The sequence below is a fragment of the Halichondria panicea genome, chromosome 6 (genome assembly GCF_963675165.1).
Source record: "Halichondria panicea chromosome 6, odHalPani1.1, whole genome shotgun sequence".
Lineage (NCBI taxonomy): Eukaryota > Metazoa > Porifera > Demospongiae > Suberitida > Halichondriidae > Halichondria > Halichondria panicea.
The window spans coordinates 3,436,051-3,454,793 of NC_087382.1; the positions used below are offsets into that span (position 1 = coordinate 3,436,051).

Below are 18,743 nucleotides of genomic sequence, written 5' to 3' on the forward strand. Positions count from 1 at the left end.
ATGTCTGATAATACCCCCTGCATGCATGTACATGTACCCTATGATTTATTCATGAACATGCATGCAGTCACATGTGTAATGGAATTTCCCTTACACACAATAGAGGGTGTGTCTGGCATGTCTGTGGTGAGGGTATTCATATCATTCCAAAAATACCAGGTAGTGAATATAATTAGTGAACCAATTCTCTGCAGTCTACACACATCTCTGAGTTCCTAGCAGAAACTATAATATGGGACAGGAACAGTCTGCTGAGTAAGTGATGGTCTTACAGCCTAACATTTTTATTGCTTTTAAACAGGAAACAGGCCGGGGAGTTATGGGTTGCTGCTGGGGATGGTGATGTAAGCAAAGTGAAGTCCCTGCTGGCACGTGGGGCCAACCCTAACCACCCCGAGTACTATCCATTACACTACGCTTGTAGGAATGGTCACCTGGAGATAGTGAAGGCAGTTGTTAAGGCTGGAGCAGACCCTGAGAGAAGGGATGTTTGGGGCTGGTCTCCAGTTCATTATGCAGCCTATTATGATCATAAGGAGGTGTTGGTTTACTTGATCAGGGATTGCAAGTGCAGCGCTGGTGAGTAGTTTTCCATTCACTAGCAGTTGCTACATAACTCCCCCGGCCAACCCTATATATAGCAAGTTTTCACATTGCAAATATTTTTGTGGGACTTTAATATCAGTTTAATTTGTAACGAATACGGAATACATGCATGGCTTGGGCTTCTTAGTTTTGAATGAGTTGGTTATGTACACGAACTATGCGTTCGAAGCCTTGAGGGCCTGGCTTAGGGATGGACATTTAGTTCCTTACAAATGCACCAGTCCTGTAATATTTAAATATTAGTGATACCAACATTCACTTGTGTATAGATGCCAGGGACCAGCGCAACAATACTCCACTCCACAAAGCATGCTATTGGGATCACCTAGGTGTGGTGCAGTACTTGGTGGAGGAGGCCCACTGTGACATCAGTGAGTGTATCATAATTTTGTCTGTCCCTGTGTACACATTTGTTGTTATGAACACTTTCAGATGTACGGAACAACAACAACCAGACTGTACTTCATTTAGCCTGCAGTCGCGCCCTATATCTAACTGGTGAGTCGAAGTAATTAGAGATTATAGTAACTACATAGCCCTAAAAGTACTTGTTTGTAACAGACCAGAAATAAGAGTATATGCATGTAATAGATATAGCATGGGAGACCGAGTGTTTTATGGAATATACAGGTACAAGCATAAGGGTGAAGCTCCGAGGGCGAGTTGCTTGTATATTTCAATGAAACACGAGGATTCTCATGCTATAATATTATGCAGGACGACCCCTTACCAAAACGTGTAATAAGAACACGGAAGGAACTGTATGACTTTTATTACATCTTTGTAACCTTATAAGATCCTTACAATATAGTACATGTATTATTATAACCAACTGCATTCCCGTTCAATATTGTAGGTTTTGGTATGCCTTCCCGTCAGCTTGCAGTAGTGCAGTACTTGGTTGAGAAGGCTAACTGTGACATCAGTGAGTTTATTTAAATGTAATGTGTATACAATCTCTTGACCATTAACATGCACATGCAGATGCAACTGATAAGCGAGGCTGGACACCCCTTGACACAGCTATAAAGAGTAGTTTTTTCAAGGACATTGTTGACTACCTCAAGACTCGACAAGAATCATCTAGACAATCAGGCAAGTTATGAAAACATTTCACCGGCATCCTAAATAATTGACACAGCTATACATTATAAAGAGATTAGTGATGTGCATAATGTTATGTTTACACGACTCAACAACTGTTACTCATGGCAACCAGGCACGACGTTATGAACATATTTAACCGAAATTGTTATCACGAGGAATTCCTAGTAAATTGTTATCTGAGTACATTTTCCTCAATGAAGTAAAAAATGTCATGCCAGCAAAGGCTTCGCCATGCATACAGTAATTATAACTATACTTTACCATAGCTATATATAATTTTATAGTCAGTCATATTTACTTCCTTGTACATTCATGCAGGAAAAGATGGTGTTGGGAGTCAAACAGCTGTTCCACTCACACAAGACGAGGCTGATGCTCTGCAGAAGCTTCTCGAGGGAGCACAAGTCACCATTGGTCATCCCATTGTTGCTGGCACAACCACTCTGGAGGATGTTCAGCAGCTGCTTACTCAGAGAGGACTGGAGATTATGGCCGACGACCTCAGGACAAAACTCAGACTAAGTAAGCTTAAAATTACTATTTTTAGTGCTTATCACATGATCTCCGGTCAATCAGTTTAGCTTAAAGTAGTCACACGACCGTGATTTGTAATCTCCACACTTAACTGATTACTTGCCGAATGGTTCTCGCTAAAATTTCAATGTTTGTTATTTTTCATATGATCAAAGTAACTTAATCTCTACTAATTTCTCCATAATTATAGTTATGACTGAGCAACAAAGAAACCTCGAGATACTCAACAATCTAATGACAGATGAAGACACTATCGATGTTTGCTACCCAAGGCTATTTCTTGTTGGGCTGCCATCTGTTGGCAAGACGACCACACTCAATCGACTGCTGGGGGAGTTTGAGAACATTGACTCTGCTGGAGACAAAGCCAAGCTTAGAAGCACACTGCTTGCTAACTGCAAACAAATACTTGCCTTCGTTAATGAAAACACAGCAAAATGGTTGTCATCCAAAGATGTTGACGAAGAAACAAAGCTGTTGTTTGGCTACTTGCGTGAATCTAAGTCTGAAACCACTCCTAACAAAAAGATAAGCATCGCAACCTCAACCGATTCTCCTGTATTAATACCCAAGCAAAAAACTCGATCTAGACATCCCACAAAAGGGTTTCCGAAAGAAAGCAGATCACCACTACACCAAGCCACAGCTACTCAGCGTACAACAATAAGTCAACCAAGAAGCAAACTACTACCAATAAAATCAAAATTACAACAGCTAATAAAGAATGCTGACTATTCCAAAATGGCCGATTTCCTTGGCGATATTTTACTGAACATTCACGACATCGGAGGTCAGCCAGGCTTTTTGGAAATGCTACCAGCCCTGAGCACTGGTCCGGCCATGTATCTAGTGTTCTTAGATCTCAGTAAGGAACTTGACAAGCTGTACAAAATACCTTTCAGTCGAGATGGTATGGAAATTATTCCCTTCAATTCTGTTCACACTACAGAAGCCACAATCTCTCAAATCCTCACCTCTATTGCCAGTGTCCATTGCATCTCAAGAGATCCCACTCCTCTTATTGATGTTGGCAGAGCTAGTGATGCTCTTAAAGAAAGAATTAAAACATTTAAACAAGTTAAATCGGTAGCAGCCTTGATAGGCACACACAAAGACAAGCTGACCGACCCCGAGAGACAAATCAGCGAGAAAAATGAGGCACTTACAAAAGTTATCAATAAATTCCCCGAAATTATTATTTCTCCAAGATCAAAACAGCAGAATATTGAGCACAGCGAACCTATAGACGGAGCCCATACACAATCAGGTTCAAAATCTTGTTTCTTCTCAGTAGATAACCTCAATGGAACTGAAGTGTCTGACATCGGCCCCGTTCGTAATTTCTTAAGTCGAATAATTTTGTCTCGCTTCAAAAATGCTTCTCTTCCGATTCGACCGAAATGGCTCATTTTTGGGTTGCTTCTTCGAAAACAATTTCAAATAGCTACAATTGAAGATTGCTTTGAATTAGGAGAAATGCTAGAAATGCAGAAAGAAGAAGTAAAAGTGTGTCTCTGGTATCTTCACAATTGTGTTGGTACGATCCTCCATTACACCAACGTACCTGGTGATGACGGTTGGCTCAAGGGTCACGTGATCTGCACTCTTCAAGCTATCTTTGATAGTATCAGCCAGTTTATTCTTCTTTCTATGGGAACGCTTCACTCAGGAGGTCCAGTTACCGACTACGAGCAAGCCGAGTTGGTTAAGAAGGGACAGTTCTCGATCAAATCCATTGAGATGTGTTGCAGAAACGTGGAAATGTCTGAACTTATTCCCGCAAAGCATCTCATTAAGTTATTGGAGCACGTCAAACTTCTGTCCCCGATATCTCATAAGGATAAATCATCAGTGGAAGTTGTTCGCACTACCTACTTAATGCCGGCTGTTTTGGAATGTGCTTCACAAGAGGAGCTGGCGAACCCACCTCCATCAGACACCAATAACCCAGAACCACTCCACATCACGTTCAGCTTTGGTTACGTACCAACAGGAGTCTTCTGTGGGCTCATCACTCGACTAGTTTCCCAAGGCCGCCATGGAATACTCGGATTGACGTGGGAGTTGGTGGAAGATGGTGTCAAGAGAAACTGCGTCTCTTTTCTGATTGCGAAATCAAATAAGATAACGTTAATATCGCATGAAAGAAGTTACGAAATACGAGTTACTCGAAATCACGCCCGTCTCTCCCTGCACGACCTTTGCACCTATGTTCTCTCGGTAGTTCTCTACACTCTCACGAGCATGTACGAGCAGCTAGTCCCACAAGTGGCGTTCCAGTGCCCATGTCCTGGTCACAGCTCAAGCAGAGATCACAATTCCTTGTGTATTCTGACAGAAGATGTATGGATTCAGTTTCTGTGTGGCAGTAATCCCGTTACCTTGAGGAAGGAGCAGACAGTTTGGCTTGGAAAGGTGTGTGTACAGTTAGCGTACGTAGAATTATGTTCATGTGTTCTTGCATAATGTTTCCATTCATTCTACAGACCAAGAAGGTTGGTGAGGAAACTAAACTAGAGGTGCTAAAGTTTTCTAAGGATAGTTTCTCCTTTCACTGGATTAAAGAGGGTCAGATCAAGACAACTGACGATCGGCCCAACACTCTGAGTTTCCCGAGTGTGAAAGAGGAGGACTTTGGTCACTACCAGTGTGAGGTGAAGGATGCAGCTGCTGGGAAAGTGCTCCTCACTGTCTACAGAGCTCTCTACAAAGAGAAGACAAGTCAGTTAACTGAGTATGATTAAGGATGTACTTACTTTTAACATCACATTTACTTTAGATGAAATCTCTACTAAAAGGAATGAAGAGCCAAAAAGCTATGACACTACCAGCACATCTATTGTAAAGATGCCATCATCAGGTTTGATTGTTTCTACGAACTATTCTACAAACACTGTTATTCACTGATCACTCCTATATAGATGAGGGGTCCCTGTCAGCAGAAAGGCTCAAACCCTCAGCAGATCCAGTCCAGAGAGTAGGAACTCTATCAGCTGGTGAAGATAATCAAGTCTGTACTAGAATATTAGGTATATTTCCTGAAGTAGCTAGTTATGTATGTATGCATGGTTTTAATGTCTGTCCCTCTACAGGATCACCTGCTAATCAAGTCGCTCTCCAAGAACTAATGAGGCGATACAATCTGACTGACGAGCAACTCAACCGTGAAATAGTGGACTCCGATACTCCCGTAATGGCCTTAAATTTTGATGATGTGGAAATGTATTCAACTGCAATGGGGCTAGCTATTGCTAAACAAGCTGATGTGAAGAAGGTGTACCATTGCGAAGGAACTCAAGCAGCCATGATGAAGTGCCTGCAAGTTTGGAAAGAACGTGATCCTTTTCAAGCAACTTACAGAGCTCTACTGGATATTGCACTGAGTTTGGGGAAAGGAGACACAGCTGATAAAATCTGTCATCAATTGACCCAACGTAAGTACATGTATATCAGTGCCCCTCCCCATTTTCCTTGCCCCTTTAACAAGCAACTGAGCCGGTAGCTATCCGACTCATGCATGTAACTGAAATCACACCAGAGAAGTATTTCATAATGAGTATACATAGGATTGACAGTCACAGTGCAATTGTGTGTGTTTTCAATTATTGCACAAATTATCTCAGCTAGTGCACTGTTGATATGACAACCTATAGTTGATATACATATAATTATTATTGTACAGATCGTACACTGGACTGATGCAGTGATTACACATGCAGTGTGTCGGATTGTACACAAAATACTCTAGAAATTGCATGTTACATAGATTCACCCCTACTGGATGATCGATTTGATCATACGAAGAAGACTATACTGAACAATAAAATTATAGCCATTTTCATAGATACAATTACATTCAAATTTTCTCATGCAAATGTACAGTGGAATTGTTAGATCACAATAACAACTATTCAGTAATAACAACTTTTCTGTTACATAATTGTACATGAATAGATTGTATTATAAAAATAATTATAACATGTACGCCAGAATAACAACTGAAACCAAAAAACAATTATAATATAATTATGAAAGTATATACAATAATAAAACTAGACAACGTTCAGACATTGCATGACAGTATCTAAACTGAGAGCAGGCTACAGCCCACAGAGGACAGCCGATAGCCGATACCACCTGCAGAGAAAGAGAAACACTCAATAGGGTACCACACACTTGGAGGTATGGATATATACACCTCACCTGGTTGTCCAGTGGGGAAGGCCAGGAGTGGAGACACTGGATGGAACAGTTCAGTGGGGAAAATGGCAACTGGTCTCCGACGATTCAGCATGACGACACCAATATGCATTATCAACTACGAAACGGCATGACAACAATTAGCAATGGTAGAGAGGGATGTATGTGCTCTCACTATTAACAATGAACTCCCTCCACTCAAGACGGCACTCAGCTTCGTCAACCTTGACTTGACCCTTCTCTAAGGGAATGTTTTGTTAATGGTAGCTAGCTATAGTTATAATAGCACAGACCTTTCACCTGAAGCTCTCTGTCCTTCTGATTGATTCTCCTCTGAAGTCTGGCATGATCTGCAACATTGTCCTGTCAGATATAATCGATAGTGGTATCCATACATAAGTTTCATCTCACCATCATATTAACATGCTGCAACTGTTGCTTTATATCTGATACTTCTCTCTTCAGGCTAACCAAGTCAGGAGTCTCAGAGGCGTACCAATACACCAACTAGATACGTGTGTTAAAACTGTATTCCAGCATCTAGACCAGTAGATCTAATTATAGTAAACTGACTTTGTTAGATAGCTTGGGACTCCATAATCTGAGCAGCTTGGTGAGCAGCACTTTTCCTAAGACAAGACAAGACACAGGAGGTTCCAGTTGATCACAACACTCTCCATGGCAGTAAGAATGAAGGGATATTCCCTAACAGTAGTTCTACACTGCACTTACAGGTAGGGTTTTTCCCTATGCAATGTGGCCACCATTGATTGTTGTGCCACTGTCTAGTCTACGTCTGTTTCCAAGAGCTCTCTCACTATCTGCAGTCGAGTCCAAGTTATGCCAAAAGAAAGAAAAAGAAAGGTTCTACTTTAATAGAAATCTAGTGTAGAACTTACTTTGATAGCCTGTTGCTAGCTAGCTGTAGAGATGTATTTGTTTATATATCTACCTATATAGCTACTGAGTACTGTGCTATTTTACCTCATACCAACACCCACATAACCAGGAGACTCCTGCTGCTGTAGGAGGAGGCTCTGGCTCCACCATTGAGGAGGTACGTCACTGGCACACACTTCACACATTGTGTCCACGTAGTCTCATGAATCAGCTGCACTAGGAATGTCCGTCTGAGCACCACTTTAGTCTAGAGGTTATTGCACAATGGAATTTTAATTGTCATTACGTCAGTGTTAAAACCAATTAGTTCCAACGCATGCAAAAGGTCAACCGCGAACGCTTGACTTAGCAGCTATGAATTTTGTTTGGCTTGCTCCAAGAACTTTCTAAAAGATCAAGAAAAAAGTTGTACAGCACTAGTGCAGTCAACATAGCTCCTTGACTGGCTAACAATAGTGCTGACTAGTGCAGTCAACATAGCTCCTTGACTGGCTAACAGTAGCGCTGACTAGCGCTATAATATGAATGCGTCCTGCTGCATACACTTCTTGTCATTCTTTATTTCCTTTAATTTTGTCAATCCTTGATCTGATTAGTCAGGTCGGAATTCTGACCTGACCAAAAAAGTTTGTACTAAAGTGCTCAGACGGACATTCCTAGTGCGGCTGATTCATGAGACTAGTGTCCACGTACGTACGTATATATCCCCAGGCACTTCCTGTGAAGAAAATCAAAACGACAGAAGCTACTGATGGAGAGGCTGTGAGCAAAGGGAAGGGCAAGGAAAACAAGACGAACTGGGATGGTATCGAATTGGGACAAACTAAAGACTGGAGGTATACATTCCAACTATGTTATCAACTGATACTGATCACATGTACTCAGACCATGGACCAGCTCATGGAATGTGAACGGAATCAGAGCGTGGATAAAGGTATCGTTTCCTCCGTCCTCAATAATTACAATTATTAACCAACCGCATTTTATACACTGTGTACAGAATGTTGGTCTGGAGTACATTGCACGAGAATACCCAGACATATTCTGTGTACAAGAAACCAAGTGTATTGAGAAAGAGCTTCCTATGGTAGGACAGCCACTGTACACACACACTCACCCCCCCCCCCCCACACACACACACACACACACTCACCCCCCCACACACACACACACCCCCACACACACTCACCCCCCCCCCCCACACACACACACACACACTCACCCCCCCACACACACACACACCCCCACACACACTCACCCCCCCACACACACACTCACCCCCCCACACACACACACAACCCCCCCCACACACACACTCACCCCCCCACACACACACTCACCCCCCCCCACACACACACTCACCCCCCCACACACACACACTCACCCCCCCACACACACACACTCACCCCCCCCACACACACACTCACCCCCCCCACAGACCCCCCCCCCACACACACACTCACCCCCCCACACACACACACAATCCCCCAAACACACACACACACACAGAACCAGCTCGGTATTCCTGGCTACCACATCTACTGGCACTCCGCAGAGAAGAGGCTACAGCGGTGTGGGGTGAGGCATATTCACCGTTAGTTACAAGTATTGTGCAGGCTGTACTCCAAAGAGAAGCCAATTTCAGTGACCAATGGTTTGGGAATTGAGAAGTTTGATTGTGAGGGTAGGATCATCACTGCTGAATATGAGCACTTCTATTTCCTTACATCTTGTAAGTTGGTTCTGATTTTATTTAGATTCCTATTGTCACTGTTATGTTGTGCCCTGTGTATATAGATGTGCCCAATGCTGGTGATGGCCTCAAGAGGCTCTCGTACAAGCAAGACTGGGATAGGGACCTCAGAGAGTACATGAAGAAACTAGATCTCAGTTCTTCTCTGTGGGGACCTCAATGTGGCCCATAAAGAGATAGGTACCTTCAGAGTTTGCCTTGACTTTGTGTACATGCATGTATGTATCTACGTGTAGATTTAAAGAACCTCAAGACAAACACAAAGACAGCTGGTTTCACGCCCGAGGAGAGACAGGACTTCACAGAGCTACTGGAGGAGGGTTTCGTGGACACCTTCCGTCACCTGTATCCCAACCTCTCTGGAGCGTACACTTACTAGTCATACCGGTTCAACGCCAGAGCCAAGAACACTGGCTGGTTAGTGCTCCTGCATTACTCTAGCAATAGAGTGTATCTGTGTTATCATGTCCACGATCCTGCTACTAATACCCAACACATGCACACTGTCTTAGTTATCCACCACCCCCACCACCCACACACACTAGATGACGAGGCAAAGAAGGTAGCCTCACAGGCACAAGCAGACGCTCGCTGGATCATAAGAAACACAAAGCCTTATCCACACTGCAGGTACGTTGGAATAGAGTATAGAATCAATAGAACAATAATATTTAGAGTTACTGTACATAATTATACGTTTCATTGTTGTCTGATTTCAATATTTCCTTATAGAGCTCCAATTCAGAAGAATGACGGATGCAATCACATGACTTGTAAACAGGTACGGGCTTAACATAATTATTAGACTGGAAACGGCTGCACCTAGTTCATCTTTTGTTGCCTCTAGTGTCGCCATGATTTCTGCTGGGTGTGTCTTGATCCCTAGAGTCTACATAACCACAGAACTGGGGGATACTTTACGTAAGTCGTACATAGCCAATTTACATTCAAAAACGCTCTTACAACTGATTGTCATCTATAGCTAGCTATGTGTACTAGCTTTGCTGTTCTCATAACTTTTTCAGTTCATATTTCACACAAATGTCACAAATGATATGGGCAACAGATATCAATCTTGTCTATTGACCTAGCTCCCTCCTTTTCCTTCGTAGTGTGAATCGGTACCGTTGCAGTTTTAATTTATTCAACAAATACTTTTTTAGAGGCCATTCCATGAAATTCAGTTGTCTATTGACCTCCCTCCCCTTTGTAGCTGTAACCGGTTCACTGCTCAGGAGAAGGCCAACACGACAGTGGAGAGGTCCAGAGGAGACATGGAGGCTGCCTATGTTAAGAAAGCTACAGAGGACCTTCAGTCGCACACTAAGAGATTCCAGCATTATTATGACAGATACAACAATCATCTACACAGTCTGGATGTAAGTGGTGGAGCGTGAAAAATCTCTCGACAATTCTAGCAAGTTTAGTTTTGATTTTGCTAGCTATAGTTTTAAGTGCCCATAACTTGACTTTGGAAGGTCCAATTTCATGTAGGATGCGTTCTGTAGCTCTAAGGGAGGTCTATTTATCAAAATGGGGTGTGTTTAAATCATGTAGGCCAATTTTTTTCTCTTGTCAGATTGAAATGAAGTTGCTTCAAGAGTCTACTGGTAAGATGAGAGAACTGGAAAGACTCGGACTGGCTCTCGACAAGAAAGGTACGATGTTTGTGCATGTGCATGTATTATAATAGCTGCTTAGTAATATTGAAATATGACCTTAATTTGGAAGTTCGTACTGTACATATAACACTACATATTTTTCTTTATAGTGGCTCGGGTCAAAGGTCAATCTGATGCCACCATTGGGGTGAACTCTCCTCTCACTCCACAAAAGAAAATCAGTGTTTTCACAACTAGAGAAGCGAAAAACTTTCTCGATGATATTTTCCGAATTCTGCTGAGAGCGAGGAGAATCCTGTCAGCCTCGTATTGCATTGGATACTTCATCCCTGATACAGATGAGGAGGCCCTGGGGGCACATGAAGTATTGCAGGTGAGGGCAGGTGGCTCATCGTGACAGCAGATTATGGTGTATGGAGAAATAGTGAAGTATTTCTTTAAACGATCACAACTTAAATGTTTATCTACTTGCGAAATATTCCATTTTGGTAGAATTAACTACGTGTACCATTGCATTGTCAAGTGTAGCAGCGTTGTCTAACAGCCTACTGTAATAGCTAATTTAGTGTGTCACTTTCCAACACACACTAACACACACACGCACACCCACACACACACTCACACACACACACACCCCACACCCCTCAGGGAAAACTAGAGGAAGCAGTGGAGGTTGTCTCGGAGATGGTCAATAGACAATACCTCCAAACACCACGCTCTAAAATGAACGAAGCCGCTGGAAACGTCGACTACCTTTGTAGCGAATATCTCACCGAAATGTTCGTGGTTGCGACAATCGCCGATCTGGCAGTAAAAGAAGCAGAAAAGCCTCCACCTCCGCGTGCCACCCTGCCCACTCCACGGGAGGACAGCCCGCCCCCTCGTATGGGGGTGATTCCCCTCGGCTTTGGACCAGACGTTCCCGACCAACCGGAGAGAGAGGCGCTTCTGTTTGATTGGTCTATTGAATCCCGATGGAACATTGCATATTTTACGAGTACCAGAAGAGGAGTTTCAATTTCTTAGGGCCCCAGCAGACTAATTAGCGTTATGTGAATGTACTTGTGAACTACAGGTATATAATAATTATGAGTATTCTGTTCAACAATTTAGCTGTGTGTGTATGTATAAACATGTTATTTTTCATGTTGTTTGCACAGTCATCATTTGTCATTAAAAAGGCACCTCTCCCCGAAGCAGCCATTGTGATCAAACTCTGCAGAACCACCCCCTTTCTATGTTTCGTAACACGCCGACCGTTTCATATTTTAAAGACAGAATAATCACTATTATTTATGATAATAATTATGCTAGACTAGCCAATTAGCGTTAATTGCAATGGTGTCTCATACCCCCCCCCCCCCCACTCAAATATATACCCGAATCATTTGAACACTAAAAGCTAGCTGCAAACAAAGCACTGCATGTCAGTTGTCACTAGCCTGTTTTACCATAATATTATAGTTAGAGAACAGGCATTTTTTTATATGTCTGATAATACCCCCTGCATGCATGTACATGTACCCTATGATTTATTCATGAACATGCATGCAGTCACATGTGTAATGGAATTCTCCTTACACACAATAGAGGGTGTGTCTGGAATGTCTGTGGTGAGGGTATTCATATCATTCCAAGCTTCCATTCTCAATATTAAACTGCAGCCTACACACATCTCTGGTTCCTATAATAATGGGACAGGAACAGTCCAAAAGTATGGGACAGGAACAGTCTGCTGAGTAAGTGATCGTCTTACAGCCTAACATTTTTATTGTTGTTTTTTAACCAGGACACAGTCCAAGGAGTTATGGGTTGCTGCTAGGGCTGGTGATGCAAGCAAAGTGCAGTCCCTGCTGGCACGTGGGGCCGACCCTAACCACCCCTGGTACTATTATCCATTACGCAACGCTTGTGAGAATGGTCACCTGGAGATAGTGAAGGCACTTGTTGAGGCTGGAGCAGACACTGGGAGATGGGATCATCGGGGCATGTCTCCAGTTCATTTTGCAGCCAAGTGGGGTCATAAGAAAGTGTTGGTTTACTTGATCAGGGATTGCAAGTGCAGCGCTGGTGAGTCGTTTTCCATTCACTAGCAGTTGCTACATAACTCCCACGGCCAACCCTATATATATCAATTTTTCACATTGCAAATATTTTTGTGGGACTTTAATATCAGTTTAATTTGTAACGAATACGGAATACATGCATGGCTTGGGCTTCTTAATTTTGAATGAGTTGGTTATGTACACGAACTATGCGTTCGAGGCCTTGAGGGCCTGGCTTAGGGATGGACATTTAGTTCCTTACAAATGCACCAGTCCTGTAATATTTAAATATTAGTGATACCAACATTCACTTGTGTATAGATACCAGGGACCAGCACAACGATACTCCACTCCACGATGCATGCTATTGGGGTCACCTAGATATGGTGCAGTACTTGGTGGAGGAGGCCCACTGTGACATCAGTGAGTGTACCATAATTTTATCTGTCCTTGTGTACAAATTTGTTTTTATGAACACTTTCAGATGTACGGAACAACAGCAACCAGACTGTACTTCATGCAGCCTGCTGTCTAATTGGTGGTGAGTCGAAGTAATTAGAGATTATAGTAACTACATAGCCCTAAAAGTACTTGTTTGTAACAAACCAGAAATAAGAGTATATGCATGTAATAGATATAGCATGGGAGACCGAGTGTTTTATGGAATATACATGTACAAGCACAAGGGTGAACCTCCGAGGGCGAGTTGCTTGTATATTTCAATAAAACACGAGGATTCTCCTGCTATAATATTATGCAGGATGACCCCTTACCAAAACGTGTAATAAGAACACGGAAGGAACTGTATGACTTTTATTACATCCTTGTAACCTATATAAAATTATAAGATCCTTACAATACAGTGCATGTATTATTATAACCAACTGCATTCCCGTTTAATATTGTAACTTTAGGTAAGAGATGGACGTCCAATCAGCTTGCATTGGTGCAGTACTTGGTTGAGAAGGCTAACTGTGACATCAGTGAGTTTATTTAAATGTAATGTGTATACAATCTCTTGACCATTAACATGCACATGCAGATGCAACTGATAAGCGAGGCAGGACACCCCTTGACATAGCTAAAGGGAGGAGTGATTACGAGGACATTGTTGACTACCTCAAGACTCGACAAGAATCATCTAGACAACCAGGCAAGTTATGAAAAAACATTTCACCGGCATCCTAAATAATTGGCATAGCTATACATTATAAAGAGATTAGTGGTGTGCATAATGTTATGTTTACACGACTCAACAACTGTTACTCATGGCAACCAGGCACGACGTTATGAACATATTTAACCGAAATTGTTATCACGAGGAATTCCTAGTAAATTGTTATCTGAGTACATTTTCCTCAATGAAGTAAAAAAATGTCATGCCAGCAAAGGCTTCGCCATGCATACAGTAATTATAACTATACCATAGCTATATATTATTTATAGTCAGTCACATTTACTTCCTTGTACATTCAGGAAAAGATGGTATTGGGAGTCAAACAGCTGTTCCACTCACACAAGACGAGGCTGATGCTCTGCAGAAGCTTCTCGAGGGAGCACAAGTCACCATTGTTCATCCCATTGTTGCTGGCACAATCACTCTGGAGGATGTTCAGCAGCTGCTTACTCAGAGAGGACTGGAGATTATGGCCGACGACCTCAGGACAAGACTCAGACTAAGTAAGCTTAAAATTACTATTTTTAGTGCTTATCACATGATCTCCAGTCAATCAGTTTAGCTTAAAGTAGTCACACGACCGTGATTTGTAATCTCCACACTTAACTGATTACTTGCCAAATGGTTCTCGCTAAAATTTCAATGTTTTGTTATTTTTCATATGATCAAAGTAACTTAATCTCTACTAATTTCTCCATAATTATAGTTATGACTGAGCAACAAAGAAACCTCGAGATACTCAACAATCTAATGACAGATGAAGACACTATCGATGTTTGTTACCCAAGGCTATTTCTTGTTGGGCCGCCATCTGTTGGCAAGACGACCACACTCAATCGACTGCTGGGGGAGTTTGAGAACATTGACTCTGCTGGAGACAAAGCCAAGCTTAGAAGCACACTGCTTGCTAACTGCAAACAAATACTTGCCTTCGTTAATGAAAACACAGCAAAATGGTTGTCATCCAAAGATGTTGACGAAGAAACAAAGCTCTTGTTTGGCTACTTGCGTGAATCTAAGTCTGAAACCACTCCTAACAAAAAGAGAAGCATCGCAACCTCAACCGATTCTCCTGTATTAATACCCAAGCAAAAAACTCGATCTAGACATCCCACAAAAGTGTTTCCGAAAGAAAGCAGATCACCACTACACCAAGCCACAGCTACTCAGCGTACAACAATGAGTCATCCAAGAAGCAAACTACTACCAATAAAATCAAAATTACAACAGCTAATAAAGAATGCTGACTATTCCAAAATGGCCGATTTCCTTGGCGATATTTTACTGAACATTCACGACATCGGAGGTCAGCCAGGCTTTTTGGAAATGCTACCAGCCCTGAGCACTGGTCCGGCCATGTATCTAGTGTTCTTAGATCTCAGTAAGGAACTTGACAAGCTGTACAAAATACCTTTCAGTCGAGATGGTATGGAAATTATTCCCTTCAATTCTGTTCACACTACAGAAGCCACAATCTCTCAAATCCTCACCTCTATTGCCAGTGTCCATTGCATCTCAAGAGATCCCACTCCTCTTATTGATGTTGACAGAGCTAGTGATGCTCTTAAAGAAAGAATTAAAACATTTAAACAAGTTAAACCGGTAGCAGCCTTGATAGGCACACACAAAGACAAGCTGACCGACCCCGAGAGACAAATCAGCGAGAAAAATGAGGCACTTACAAAAGTTATCAATAAATTCCCCGAAATTATTATTTCTCCAAGATCAAAACAGCAGAATATTGAGCACAGCGAACCTATAGACGGAGCCCATACACAATCAGGTTCAAAATCTTGTTTCTTCTCAGTAGATAACCTCAATGGAACTGAAGTGTCTGACATCGGCCCCGTTCGTAATTTCTTAAGTCGAATAATTTTGTCTCGCTTCAAAAATGCTTCTCTTCCGATTCGACCGAAATGGCTCATTTTTGGGTTGCTTCTTCGAAAACAATTTCAAATAGCTACAATTGAAGATTGCTTCGAATTAGGAGAAATGCTAGAAATGCAGAAAGAAGAAGTAAAAGTGTGTCTCTGGTATCTTCACAATTGTGTTGGTACGATCCTCCATTACACCAACGTACCTGGTGATGACGGTTGGCTCAAGGGTCACGTGATCTGCACTCTTCAAGCTATCTTTGATAGTATCAGCCAGTTTATTCTTCTTTCTATGCGAACGCTTCACTCAGGAGGTCCAGTTACCGACTACGAGCAAGCCGAGTTGGTTAAGAAGGGACAGTTCTCGATCAAATCCATTGAGATGTGTTGCAGAAACGTGGAAATGTCTGAACTTATTCCCGCAAAGCATCTCATTAAGTTATTGGAGCACGTCAAACTTCTGTCCCCGATATCTCATAAGGATAAATCATCAGTGGAAGTTGTTCGCACTACCTACTTAATGCCGGCTGTTTTGGAATGTGCTTCACAAGAGGAGCTGGCGAACCCACCTCCACCAGACACCAATAACCCAGAACCACTCCACATCACGTTCAGCTTTGGTTACGTACCAACAGGAGTCTTCTGTGGGCTCATCACTCGACTAGTTTCCCAAGGCCGCCATGGAATACTCGGATTGACGTGGAAGTTGGTGGAAGATGGTGTCAAGAGAAACTGCGTCTCTTTTCTGATTGCGAAATCAAATAAGATAACGTTAATATCGCATGAAAGAAGTTACGAAATACGAGTTACTCGAAATCACGCCCGTCTCTCCCTGCACGACCTTTGCACCTATGTTCTCTCAGTAGTTCTCTACACTCTCACGAGCATGTACGAGCAGCTAGTCCCACAAGTGGCGTTCCAGTGCCCATGTCCTGGTCACAGCTCAAGCAGGGATAGAAATTCCTTGTGTATTCTGACGGAAGATGTATGGATTCAGTTTCTGTGTGGCAGTAATCCCGTTACCTTGAGGAAGGAGCAGACAGTTTGGCTTGGAAAGGTGTGTGTACAGTTAGCGTACGTAGAATTATGTTCATGTGTTCTTGCGGTGCTATTTGCAGTGTGTCAATCTTATAATTAGTCACGATAATGTTTCCATTCATTCTACAGACCAAGAAGGTTGGTGAGGAAACTAAACTAGAGGTGCTAAAGTTTTCTAAAGATAGTTTCTCCTTTCACTGGATTAAAGAGGGTCAGATCAAGACAACTGACGATCAGCCCAACACTCTGAGTTTCCCGAGTGTGAAAGAGGAGGACTTTGGTCACTACCAGTGTGAGGTGAAGGATGCAGCTGCTGGGAAAGTGCTCCTCACTCTCTACAGAGCTCTCTACAAAGAGAAGACAAGTCAGTTAACTGAGTATGATTAAGGATGTACTTACTTTTAACATCACATTTACTTTAGATGAAATCTCTACTAAAAGGAATGAAGAGCCAAAAAGCTATGACACTACCAGTACATCTATTGTAAAGACGCCATCATCAGGTTTGATTGTTTCTACGAACTGTTCGACAAACACTGTTGTTCACTGATCACTCCTATATAGATGAGGGGTCCCTGTCATCAGAAAGGCTCCAATACTCAGCAGATCCAGTCCAGAGAGTTGGAACTATATCAGCTGGTGAAGACAATCAAGTCCGTACTAGAAGAGGTAAATTCACTGCTAAATAAAACAATTATTATATTATTATGTATTTTCATCAATGTTAATTTATTTCCTCTCTATAATTATAGAATCACCCGCTAATCGAGCCACTCTCCAAGGACTAATAAATCATTACAATCTGATTGACGAGCAACTCAACAGTGAAATCAAGAAAGCTGATACTCCCTTTATAGCTGAATATTTCGATAATGCGGAACTTTATTCGAGTGCAATGGGACTAACTACTGCTGAAGAAGCTGACGTGAAAGAATCACGTGGAAATCAAGTAGCCATGATGAAATGCCTGCAAATCTGGAAAGAACGTTATCCTTCACAAGCAACTTACAGAGCTCTACTGGATATCGTACTGAGATTGGGGAAAGGAGAAACAGCTGATAAAATATGTCGGCAATTGACCCAACGTAAGTACATGTGTATCAGTGCCCCTCCCCCTTTTCCTCTCCCCTCTAGAAAGCAACTGAGTAGCTATCTTGCTCATGTCGAGTTGTATAGAGCATATTTATATCCACTTTGTTGGTGTCTTATATAATTTTAGCTAGACTGCACAGCCGCTCTCAGTGCACTGTGATAATGACAACCTGTAGTTTATCAAAATGATCTGTTTCTATTATTGTACAGATCGTACACTGGACTGATGAAGTGATTACACATGCAGTGTGTTGGATTGTACAAACACTCATTAGAACAGATAGTGACATGTAGCTATATAATTGTATGCCGCTTCATTTATAGGTAAAATAGCTATCCATTTTTAGTACTGGATAACCGCTGATTTCCACTAGTCATTAGAGACGTTGATATTGCGTGATGTTTCATTTTAGGTTACTTAATACATTTTTGTTACCTTAATTTACTATTATAGACGGGTACTTATTTTAGCGTTTTCAGATTTTTCTCTGTTTTTAGGGTACTAATTTTGGCTGATTTGTAGCAAATTCATTACCACTCAAAGATGTACAAGTATATGAGTTTTAAGGTTGAATGGAAAGTTTTGAGTCAGATACAGATGAAAAAAGGGCTAGCTTGCTTAGCGTACTCTCAAAAGTACATTACATTATACAAAAAAACATTAGAAAAAAAAAGAAACTTTTTTTAATGAGATTCATAATTTTTTAATTGCCTTTTATTATTAGCGCGTACTTAATTTAGCGTTAATTACAAATTCGCTAAAATTCGCTAAAATTATAGTACCCGTTTACAATA

At 41.8% G+C, this 18,743-nt stretch overlaps 4 protein-coding genes and 1 pseudogene across 5 annotated transcripts in view; 4 read left to right on the forward strand and 1 right to left on the reverse strand.

The window, feature by feature from the left end:
* The window catches only part of LOC135337445 (uncharacterized), a 35,613-nt gene that overhangs the window by 14,307 nt on the left and 2,563 nt on the right, over positions 1 to 18,743 (reverse strand). Inside the window, exon 1 of one of the 2 annotated variants that reach the window (XM_064533384.1) lies at positions 7,021 to 7,137. The exons of the other annotated variant lie outside the window; for it this stretch is intronic. The gene's annotated coding sequence lies outside the window, so the exon portion shown is untranslated. Of the gene's footprint in view, positions 1 to 7,020; positions 7,138 to 18,743 lie in introns of those variants that run through there. 2 annotated transcript variants of the gene reach the window in all.
* On the forward strand, positions 152 to 6,229 carry LOC135337438 (uncharacterized). Its single transcript, XM_064533376.1, has 13 exons — positions 152 to 255; positions 302 to 579; positions 876 to 977; positions 1,039 to 1,104; positions 1,463 to 1,531; positions 1,591 to 1,701; positions 2,032 to 2,235; positions 2,438 to 4,662; positions 4,734 to 4,968; positions 5,027 to 5,107; positions 5,169 to 5,276; positions 5,340 to 5,681; positions 5,930 to 6,229. The coding sequence occupies exons 1-13, from the start codon at positions 233 to 235 to the stop codon at positions 5,944 to 5,946; spliced, it is 3,861 nt and encodes a 1,286-aa protein (XP_064389446.1). The 5' UTR covers positions 152 to 232; the 3' UTR covers positions 5,947 to 6,229.
* On the forward strand, positions 8,854 to 9,730 carry LOC135337146 (exodeoxyribonuclease-like; annotated as a pseudogene).
* LOC135337453 (ankyrin repeat and IBR domain-containing protein 1-like) lies at positions 10,314 to 11,885 on the forward strand. The gene is made up of 4 exons (XM_064533391.1): positions 10,314 to 10,479; positions 10,692 to 10,758; positions 10,872 to 11,095; positions 11,371 to 11,885. Exons 1-4 carry the CDS (start codon positions 10,375 to 10,377, stop codon positions 11,746 to 11,748), a joined length of 774 nt encoding a protein of 257 aa, XP_064389461.1. The 5' UTR covers positions 10,314 to 10,374; the 3' UTR covers positions 11,749 to 11,885.
* Positions 12,400 to 18,743, forward strand: part of LOC135337430 (uncharacterized) — a 38,447-nt gene continuing 32,103 nt past the window's right edge. Inside the window, exon 1 of the mRNA XM_064533361.1 lies at positions 12,400 to 12,461. Coding sequence (XP_064389431.1) covers positions 12,415 to 12,461 — 47 coding nt within the window. The 5' untranslated portion in view covers positions 12,400 to 12,414. The remainder of the gene's footprint in view (positions 12,462 to 18,743) is intronic.